Source organism: Bactrocera dorsalis, chromosome 2, assembly GCF_023373825.1.
Source record: "Bactrocera dorsalis isolate Fly_Bdor chromosome 2, ASM2337382v1, whole genome shotgun sequence".
Taxonomy (NCBI): domain Eukaryota; kingdom Metazoa; phylum Arthropoda; class Insecta; order Diptera; family Tephritidae; genus Bactrocera; species Bactrocera dorsalis.
This window is the reverse complement of record NC_064304.1, coordinates 63895438-63907051: the sequence shown is the minus strand read 5'-3', so window position 1 is coordinate 63907051 and position 11614 is coordinate 63895438. Positions and strand designations below refer to the sequence as shown.

The 11614-nt window shown below is 37.6% G+C and overlaps 1 protein-coding gene across 1 annotated transcript; it reads right to left on the bottom strand.

Annotated features, from left to right (window-relative positions):
* Positions 1 to 491: 491 nt before the first annotated feature.
* LOC125776137 (uncharacterized) lies at positions 492 to 4361 on the bottom strand. Its single transcript, XM_049447018.1, has one exon. The coding sequence runs from the start codon at positions 2814 to 2816 to the stop codon at positions 492 to 494; it is 2325 nt and encodes a 774-aa protein (XP_049302975.1). The 5' UTR covers positions 2817 to 4361.
* Between the last annotated feature and the right edge of the window lie 7253 nt (positions 4362 to 11614).

Genomic DNA, 11614 nt, shown 5'->3' with positions numbered 1-11614 from the left:
GGAACTGTGACCGTTTTTAATGGGGCAACCCTTGATTTCGAACAGAGCAACGTGGATACAGGTGCCGTAAGCTGAGAGACTGGCGTCACAAAATGCATGTAACTCCAAGCTAGAATTTGGTAAGCCAACATATCGCGGAAAAGTCATATTTCCTATACTAATAAATTCATCGTAAAGTTGAAGCCACGCTGTTTGATAAGTCATTGGTAGACTTTCATCCCAGTCGATCTTCTCCACCCACAGTCGCTGAAGGAATATTTTTGCCTTGCACACTACGGGTCCAATTAATCCCAATGGATCATAAAGTTGAGCAATAACCGACAAAACTGAGCGCTTAGTAATTTTTCTATTGTTTTGGCGAGAAGTAAACGAAAATATGAAAATATCAGCACCGGGATTCCATTGAAGTCCAAGCGTCTTTGTCAAAACACTTCCATCATCGAATTTGATTAATTTCTCCTTATCTGTATCTGGCACATTGCTAAGCACTTCTATAAACCAGAACACCATTTTCGAATTTTAAAGTTTCCTTTACCTAACAGATCAGAGGTTTGTTTCATTATTTCTTTTACTTCTTCAACGGTGTGAGCACCAGTGATTAAGTCGTCGACATAAAAATCGCGTTGAATTATTTTGGAACCAATGGGGTATAAAACTGCTTCATCGACCGCAAGTTGGTGCATGGTGCGAATAGCCAAAAATGGTGCAGACTTTGTCCCATAAGTAACCGTATAGAGTTTAAATATTTTTATGTCATCTTTTGGATCGTCCCTCCAAAGTATGCATTGCAAGTAATTATCAGGCGTGGTGACTCGAATGCACCGATACATTGTGCAAATGTCTCCGGTTAGAGCGACCGGATTTGCACGAAAACGAAAAAGAGTGTCGGCTAACTTCGGTTGAATGGTTGGACATGCCATCAGCGCATTGTTCAATGAATAACCAGTTGTAGTCTGTACTGAGCCGTCGAATACGACTCTAAGTTTTGTTGTTGTGCTATCGTTTTTGAACACGCAATGATGTGGAATAAAATATGTGGGTAGCGATGGTATTGGCTTCGATACTGGAGACATGTGTTTAAGTTCGAGATATTCCTTCATAAAAGATACGTATTGTAATTTTACTTCCTTATTACGTTCGAGACGCCTCTCAAGAGTTAGAAACCGTCGTAACGCTTGCTTGTAGGAATCACCAAGAAGGCTAATACTGGGCTTTAGAGGTAAGCGAATCGAATTTTCGCCTGTCAGCAAACGACTGTAGTTTGCCTTAAAGTGATCTTCACAATCGAGTTCCTCTCTTGTTGCCTTACTAATGGGCTCAAAGCTGTTGTCTATTTCCCAAAATGAACGCACCAGTTCATTGGTAGATGGATGACCTGCGTCACACTCAAGCGATGTTATTACGGTTGTTGTAAGCGATGATAGTTTTGGCGATGTGCTTTGGCCACCCGATACGATCCATCCAAAACGAGTTTTTTGGAGAATATAATTATTTTTCAAACGAATTTGATCAATGCAAAGCAAATCAAAAAATATGCTTGCACCTATGAGAAGATCCACACGTTGGGGATTCTGAAACTCAGGATCAGCTAAGTTGATATTCGCTGGAATATCCCAATCACTGACTTCGAGTGGATAGTTTGGCTGATAATCGGTGATTGTTGGAGTTACCGCAGATTCTAAATTGGCACTGAAGCTATTATGTACAGAATGAATTGAAATGTTGACGCTAGAATTAACAATAAATTCCGAATCTCCGATACCAGAAACTGCTAAAGACGATTTTGATTTTTTAATTTGTAATTGATTTGGTAATCTCGTCGTTATAAAGTTGAGTTGTGAAGCAGAATCGAGGATCGCACGACATGGTATTAGCGATCCGACACTGTTGCGAACGAAAACAATAGCAGTTGCAAGAAGCACACATTCAGTTGAACAAGAGCGTGACAGAGGTGAAGGTGAGCGACTTTTTGATGTCCTTGTGACGAGGACAGCTGGCTGTGATGGACCAGGTGTGGTTTCTAAAATACCAGTTACGGCTTGGTGGACTTGAGTAAAATGCAGCAGGGTATGATGCTGCATTGAGCAAAAACGACATGTAGAAGATTTACATTGCTGCACCTGATGTCCTGGTTTGAGACAATTTATGCACAGATGTGCTCTTTTGGCTTCCTTCCACCTGTCACTTGGACTCAAACTTGCGAATAGTGGGCACGTGTACACAATATGGTCATGTTTTTGACAAATCGCACAACCTTTGGTGGAAGTCTTAGAAACAACAAATGCATTTTTACGATACTTTGTATTGCTCACCTGTGTGCCAGGTGTTTTTGTTACCATAGCATGAGTCACATTTTCTAATGTTTGACATCTCCTCTGCAAGAACGTAGCCATGTCCGTCCACGTGGGCAACTCGTCAACTGGAACCTTTTCTTCCCATAATGCGTGTGTTTCGGGATCCAATTTCTGTGCAGCGATATACTGAAGCAAACAATCAGCTATTTGTTCGAACGTACCCAACGAATGCAAGGCTCGAACATGCGATACTAATTTGTCCACCAGCGAACGCAACTCTCCTGATTTCTTGTCAATGCTCACCCTCTGTAATCCGAATAGCTCTTGAATGTGTGCCTGAAAAATCAAACGTCGATTACTGAATCTTTGACTAAGTAATTTCATAGCAATTAAGTAGTTTTCGTCACGCATTTCAAGTGATTGGATAGTATCCAGTGCTACTCCCTTTAGGCATGAACGAAGATGCTGCAATTTTTCCAAGTTTGACAATTCTGTGTCATCGTGAACTATTGTTTGAAACATGCCAAAAAAGTTCGGCCAATCTGTATACGCTCCTCCAAATCACGGTAGCTGCAACTGCGGCAGACGAGACTTTGGTTGTTTCATCACAATGACCGATGGTTGCTCCTGTAAAGGTTGATGTCTCGTAGATGACATTACTTGAGGATCCAACTTGTTTAACTCCCTCCTAAACGCTGCCTTAACTCGGATGAAAGTTGCCGCGAATTCATCGCGAGTGGTGGTTTCAAGCTCATCAGGGTCCTCTTCCTCCAATTGTGACTGCGTTAATTCGAATTGATGTTGAATACGATCGAGCTGTTCTGATCTGACTGACAGCTCTGCATGATCCATGGAATTAAGTTCCTCCATGCCAAGTGGTATTGAATTTAACTTGCGTAAAATGGCTTCACTTTTTCTTTTTAAAAACGACATTTTCTTTTAAACTTGTATGACCGCTCGAATGTTACGAGGTAACTGTTTGCACGGCAAACTGTTTATATTTATTAATACTGTTTAAATGAAACTGTTCAACTAAATTAACAGTTGAAGTTCGTGATTTGTACACTGTATATTTTTGCACGGCAAAAATAGGAGAAAAACTACAAACAACAAAACTATTAACCGCGATGAGTTAACTGTAGGATCTGGTGATCTGTACACGGTACTGCGAAAGAAGCAACAAAGTATGCAATGTAACTGCACGCGGTATCACGTCGGGGTCACCAACAAATGTATGTCGTCGCGCAAGAATTTTTGCGCTCGAACGAATAGCGATGAAAAGCGAAATAGAACAAAATAGCCGAATGCGTGTTGTTTTGTTCACGTTATAAAAGCGAATGAATTTTATTTAAGCAATTGTTACATCTAATGTTTGACAGGATTGCAAAGTGAGTAAATTTACAAAAAGTAGTAGGTAATGCCACTTAATTATCAGGTGGCGCTCTGAGCGCTCTGAACAATCATTTCGGTTCTCTGCAACACCAAACACAGCCATGTCGCTGCCTTTATTTACATACTTGCAGATATATTAAATCGATTTAGCGAATTGCAATATTCTACATTGATATGAGATTTGAATGCTTTTGATATGTAGTATTGGCGAAAAGGGGACAACCCACCTATTATGCACTGTAATATCTAGATTATTGACTCGTAGATTTATTGATTTGCCATTATCATCTGTTGAGCGTCGGCGATACCATGGGTAACCATTTTTTCCATTAATTGTCTCGGAAATCAAATCTCTGGGATACCGCTTCGTGCATTTCCCACCTTTCGTACATGGTCAATTAATATTTAGAACACCACATGGTCTATGAATCATACTTTTTGTAACAACATCAAATAAACCTGGATCGATTTCCTGATCAGGAATTTGATCGCTTGTTATTTTGTTGACTAACCATACCAAAATATGGGCATGTGGTAATCCTCTCTTTTGCCATTCCACCGAATACATCCAACATCGAATTCGCCGAAAACTTGATGTTTAACAATAAAATCCATCAATGACTTCAGCTTCTGTCTAAATACTCGTCCAGTTATGTCATGACGGTCTGTAGAAGATTGCCCTTCATATAAATATTGCTTGATTTCGTCCCATTGTGGATTACATGTAAATGTAATAAACAAATCTGGTCGACCATACAAACGAACATAGCAAATGGCATCTTGTGCATATTCATGCATATGCCTTGGACTGCCTGTGTAACTTGCTGGTAAAATAACAACTTGTCCAACATTGTCAACATTTCCATCATTATTGATTGCATCGGGGAGATGTACATATATACTCTTCTGATCGCAACTTCCGTTGATTGAATTGAGTACAGTTCAAACGCTCTCTTTCTATCTTTGCATACATGTCTACGACATATTGATGAAAGAGTCACCGACATTTCAAAATATGATTTTCCTGATTTTGTCGCATCATAATTTTATGTGCATAACCACAAACTTATGCAAACTGTAATCAATTGCGTGATTATATCTAAATCCAGCACCAACAACAACAAACAACATTAACGTAGATTTGTGCGGCACGCCTTTGAACATTTTGACTAATACTTGTCGGCCTACGATCTGAACCCGATCTTGCAACACGTTCCCTTGTATTTGCAATCTCTAGTTCTCGCTGCTCTTGCGATTGATTTTCCCTTTCGTTTGATCTATTTTGCGTTCTACGCGAACGACGCCCAATGTCAGCTCTTGCTCTTCGTGGCATTTTTAGAAGAAACTAAACTAATGATAATAAAGAACTTCAGCAATAAATTGATGAAATCCAGCAAATTCTGGACTCTAAAAGCTGAAAATGTGTCAAAATTCAATTAAAAATTGGCCAACAAAATCGAAATAATTTTGTCTTACCGTTCGGAAGCGAAAATGAAACGTTCGAGATCGTCTGCACTCGAAAAGCACCAAAAAGTGACGAAAAGACACGAAAATCTGCTGAAAGTGTGACAAAATTCAATTAAAAATTGGCCAAAAAATCCAAGTAATTTTTAGCTCACTGATCGGACATTAAACAAAAAAAATTCACTCAATTTTTTAATTTTTTTCACAAAATATCAAATTTGTGATTATGTCACTTGTAACAATCAGAACACTTGTTTAGCAAAACTATCGATTTTTGTTGGAATAAAATATATTTATTATGTTTATTGTTTAATGCGCACTTAAGACCAATTACAAAGTTTGAGTCGGAAAAGAATGAAAATGATTGACTTGCCGGTTTTAGCTGTACTTCGATAATGCCATTTTAAGAAGAATATACATAACTGTAAAACTACGAAAGTAGGTGTAAGTGAACAATGCGATAAATAAGAATACAAACTAAACATCGCAGTGTTGCCAGACTTATGCAAAAGTCTTATACATACATATTAAGCTTATTCTTATACAATTTCAACACTTCTTCTTAAGCAAATATATGTATGTTATACAAAATTGTAAAAAATTACATTTAAATTCAAACCAAGTAGTTTTGTAAAATAACAGTGCTTTTGCTTACATAAATTTTTAGTAAATATATCAGCAATATTTTTATCAGTGGAAACATATTTTAATGCAATTTCATTGCTCGCAATTTTTTCTCTTATAAAATGAAATTTAATGTCAATATGTTTTGTTCTTTTATGATGTACAGGATTTTTGGAAATATGTTGAGAGCTTAAATTATCTCCGCAGATAATCATTGGCTCCTGCTTTGTCCATCCAATTTCGGTTAAAAGATTACGTAAGTATATTCTTTAGCGGCTGCAGTCAGAGCAACATATTCCGCTTCTGTGCTGCTTAAGGCAACAACACTCTGCTTTGCTGAAGACCAGGAAAATATGCTTCCACCCAAAATGAATGCATATCCAGAGTAGGATTTTCTATCCAGCTGATCGTTTGCCCAATCGGCATCTGCGAAACCTTGCACGGGTTCGCCAACTTTTCGGTATACGATTCTCAGATGAACTGTACTAGAGAGATATCGTAAGACGTGCTTAGCGGCAGCTTCGTGCTCCGCATGTGGATTTGTATTGCGTTGCGACAATTTACTCACAGCATGCAAAATGTCAGGCCGGCTCAAAATTGCTAGGTACATCAAAGATCCTATTAGTGATTGGTATTTATTTATAGTTACCTTAACGCAGCTATCATCCTTGCAACCGATATGAAAACCTGGGTCGAGCGGTGTTACAGCTGCACGACAGTCTTTCATACCGTATTCGTCTAACAGATTTTTGATATATGTTTTTTGACAAAGTGATACTGCACCTCGATCGCCGTCTCGTTGTATTTCTAACCCAAGAAAATATGAGGCAGGACCTCCGTCATGCATGTCGAATTTGGATGCTATCTTCTTCTTAATCGCGCGTATCTCGTTCTCGCTGGGTGATATGATTAATAAATCGTCCACATAAACAGCGATGTAGCTGCTTTGATGCTGAGTCTGCTTGAAGTAAAGGCAAGCCTCGTGCTTGCTTTGTTTGAAGCCAATATTTTGCAGTACTTCATCTAGCGTCTGGTTCCATACGCGACCGGATTGCTTAAGCCCATATATGGCTTTATTGAGCTTTAAAACTTTGTTAGGATGCTTTGCGCTTACGAAATTTTGTGGTTGCTGCATGTATACTACTTCATCTAACTTGCTGTTTAGATATGCGTTGGAGATGTCCGCTTGATGCATATATAGCTGTTTTTCTGCAGCTATGGCGAACAACATACGAATGGTTTCGTAGCGTATTACAGGAGAGAAGGTTTCACTGTAGTTGATTCCCAATTGCTGTCCGCAACCCTTTGCGACCAATCTAGATTTGAATTTTTCGATTTCACCATCTCGATTTCTCTTAATTCGAAATACCCATTTCGAACCAATTGACTTTGCACCAGTAGGCAAATCAACCAACTCCCAAGTGTTGTTAGCTATAAGTGCATTGTACTCTGATTGCATTGACGCTTGCCAATTTGTTGCATATTGGCTCTGCAATGCTTCTGCGACTGTTTGCGGTGTTTCGACATCATCAAAAGAATTCAAGTTGTTTAACACGTTATACGCCTTTTTGGGTCTGCCTGGTTGACCTGTGCGTATAATTTTTGGACGCCCTGGGCCCCGTTGTTGCGTTTCTTGTTGATCATTATCACTAGCGCTGACAAACTCTTCTTCTTCTTCTTCGTCGGAGTCGCCACACTCGTACTGTGGTTTATCGTTACAATTTTCAGATGTTGACTCACTTTCAAGTTGATTTGACGTTGCATCTTCTTCGGAAGACGTGTGTGACTCAAGACGAATAATGTTTGTCTCAAAATCATCATTTCGCTCTGATAAATTACATTTCTCAGATGTTACTGTGTCAAACTCACCTTCAACAAATTTGACATCCCTGCGCTCTATCACTGTACGTTTATTGCGATCATACAAGCGATAAGCTTTTGCTGATATTGAATAGCCAACGAAAATATACTCTTTTGCGTTTGCTTTAAATTTGCCCGTTCTATTTTTATCTATAGCAAATGCACGTGAACCGAAAACTCGAAGATGTTTTACCGACGCTTTGCGATCTTTCCACACTTCGAAAGGGGTACACCCATCTAAAGCCCTAGTGGGGCACCTGTTGCGCAGATATGCGGCCGTTTGTACAGCTTCGGCCCATAGAAATTCTTCTAATTTCGCGTGTATCAATAAACTTTTCGCCATTTCCACTATTGTACGGTTAACGCGTTCAGCAACGCCGTTTTGTTGAGGCGTGTACGGAACAGTGTTTTGCCTTTTTATACCGCATTCATTTAAAAAGTTATTAAATTCATTGTTTATATATTCAGTTCCGTTGTCACTACGCAAACATTTTATTTTGTTACCGGTTTGCAATTCAACGTAGCTTTTAAATAGTTTAAATTTCTGAAACACTTCATTTTTAGCGCGCATGAAGTAAACAAAAATTTTACGCGTATAGTCATCGATGAATGTCACGAAATAGCGATTTCCAGCTATTGATTTAACGTTCATTGGGCCACAGACGTCGCTGTGCACCAACTCAAGTACACTTTTTGTCATACGCTTTGAATTTTTAGAGAATGGTAATGCACACAATTTTGCTTGGTTGCATGTATCGCAGTTCATGTCCGTATATAACACATTCAATGTCCATACCTTCTACTAGTTTTTTATCACTTAGTAATTTTAAACTTTGAAAATTTAGGTGGCCAAAGCGATTGTGCCACTTTTTTACTTTTGATGTGTCCCTTAACATATGCACTTCACTGTTTTTCGCCAGCGTTTCATACAAATACAAGTTACCTTCTTGCTTTGCTCTTAACACAACTTTGTTGTTTTTGTCTTTTATTTGCACTTCTTTTTCGCCAAATATTATTGAATTTTTGTATTGTGTCGATTTACTAACCGACAAAAAATTCATTTGCAAAGAAGGTACGTACAACACATCACGCATTTCAATATTTCTATTGTTTACTTTTAAGACAACTGTGCCTATACCGAACGATTCAACGTATTTATTAGCTGCTAATTTTACCGAAGTCTTTGTTTCACTGAACGACACAAACATGTTTTTGTTGCAGCACATATGTGTTGTCGCGCCACTGTCAATACACCACGTATTTTTTCTTTGCTCCGCGGCACTTACATGTAACAGACAATTTGAATATTCTGTTTTGCACTTGTTTTCTTGCGCTGTCGCTTTTTTGCGACATTCACTAGCACGATGCCCAATTTTATCGCAATAGAAACACTTGCCTTTGAATTGTTGCTTTTGATCGTTTTTCTTTATGTTCTTTTTTACACTTTCGTTATGACTACTGTTCGTTTTTTGAAACTTATTGTGTTGCGCGTCCCTTTGCACATGTGTGTGTGCGTATACCGACGCACTTGAATCATCGCATTCGCTTGTTTCTGCCTTTCGCGCAGCTTCTTCTAGAAGTTTCAATTTTACACTTTCAAACGACGGCAAATTGTCACGCGTTTCAATCGCAACAACAAAATTCTCCCAAGAATTTGGTAGGCTACACAAAAGCATAATTGCTTTAAGCTCATCATTAATTTTTATGTCGAGCTCAGCTAATTTGTCTATAGTTTCGACAAATGTTTGAACGTATTTTGATGCGTCTTCCCCTGGCTGCATCTTTAAGCGCAAAAGCTTTTGGTAAAGTTGAACTTTTCTGACTGGTCCAGTCGGCAAATGAACATCACGCAATTTTTTCCATGCGTCCGCTGCGGTCGTACAAGCTTTTATATGCAAAAGCTGATTTGGCTTTACGTTTAAAATGAGGCACGCTAACGCCTTTTGTTCTGTCGTGTCCCATTTTGCTGATTCTGCTTCAGTTGCTGTCTCGGGCTTCGCATTTGTGATCACCTGCCACAAATCAGCCGTAATTAACACACTGCGCATGCACATGCACCACACGTCGTAGTTATCATCACCAAGTTTTTCGATTTGATGTGACACGTTCATTTTGCTTTGCAAAAATTTTTTGTACACTGACACGATATAGCGATTTTTATTGCCGTTTTCGCGCACTACTTATTCGCGATGGGTCTGGGCCCATAACCTTTGTTGGAATAAAATATATTTATTATGTTTATTGTTTAATGCGCACTTAAGACCAATTACAAAGTTTGAGTCGGAAAAGAATGAAAATGATTGACTTGCCGGTTTTAGCTGTACTTCGATAATGCCATTTTAAGAAGAATATACATAACTGTAAAACTACGAAAGTAGGTGTAAGTGAACAATGCGATAAATAAGAATACAAACTAAACATCGCAGTGTTGCCAGACTTATGCAAAAGTCTTATACATACATATTAAGCTTATTCTTATACAATTTCAACAATTTTTATCTCAGTAATCACTGTTTTTTTAATTTTGTTTAACAAAATATTCCAATTAAAACGATGATTATAACGAAAATTAATTTTCAAAATACTCACCAAAAAATGCGAAGAAATTAATATTTTCAAAAATCGATTATGATAAGATCAATCACCAATGACGTTCTAAGAGAAAAGATAAATGATAACAAATTGCTATTTGCATCACTCCGTGCAATGGTCTCCAATACACAAACGACCAAAATGTATTCAATACTAATGAATGCTGTATGCGGTACAAAAAAAGCCTGCGGCAAAAACACAATCACTTCACATACGCACCGCACACACATGCGTTATCGGATTTCAACCGAAATTCATATAAACCATATATGGACCACTGCCTACGTAGTGTGTAAGTTTGGTTGAAATAGTACGACGTGTTTATGATTAGTTCGGCGACGTACATATATGGACTTATTTTTATATATATAGACTAGCTGACCCGGCGAACTTCGCCCCGCCCAATTTTTTATTTTTTTTTTGGAAGTCATAGACTCGTATAACTTTACCACAAATAATATAAACTTCAAACAACGCATTTTCATTTAATGTTTTTAATGTTTGTAGCGCCATCTACTGTAACATACCGCACTTACTCAATACCGCTGTTAGCGCCACCAACAGGTGGATAGCTCTTTGCTAATAATAAACAAATAATTTGCAATAAATAAATAATGCGACTATAAGGAGAGTTATAAACTATCCTATCTTTCAAGTTGGACCAAACTGCACACAGTGTTAAAAATTTCATTAAAATCGGTTCAGTAGTTTAGGAGTCCATCGCAAACAAACAACGTGACACGTGATTTTTATATATTAAGATGTAGCGCCATCTATTGTAACATACCGCACTTAGCGCCACCAACTTGTGGGTAGCTCTTTGCTAATAATAAACAAATAATTTGCAATAAATAAATAATGCGACTATAAGGAGAGTTATAAACTATCCTATCTTTCAAGTTGGACCAAACTGCACACAGTGTTGAAAATTTCATTAAAATCGGTTTAGTAGTTTAGGAGTCCATCGAAAACAAACATCGTGACACGTGATTTTTATATATTAAGATATAAGATATAAGATATGTATATACATACATATCGTCACCTGAAATGCAAAATAACGTAACATCACTTTTCGTAGGTTTACAGGAGAAGCAAAAAACCGCATAAAAAGAAAACCACTTGAGATATTGAAACAAAATTTGCAAATCTGAATTAACATGAAACTATAAGTATATTTTAGAAAAACAATAAAGTAAAAAATAAGCAAATTTTATAGTAGGTGTCTTACGTTATTTTGAATTTTCATTTCTGAAATAAAATAACGTATGATCAATTTAAATTTGTATTAAAATTAAAAATTTGAATATTAATACTTTTTTAATTTTAAATAGAAACAGTTGCAAGTTTTTCATATTTCATGTTATTTTTATTATTAATATGTACAT

What these genes read in the sequence shown, in the direction of transcription:
- LOC125776137 (XM_049447018.1), bottom strand. Translation starts at nt 2,816, where the DNA reads ATGTTTCAAACAATAGTTCACGATGACACAGAATTGTCAAACTTGGAA.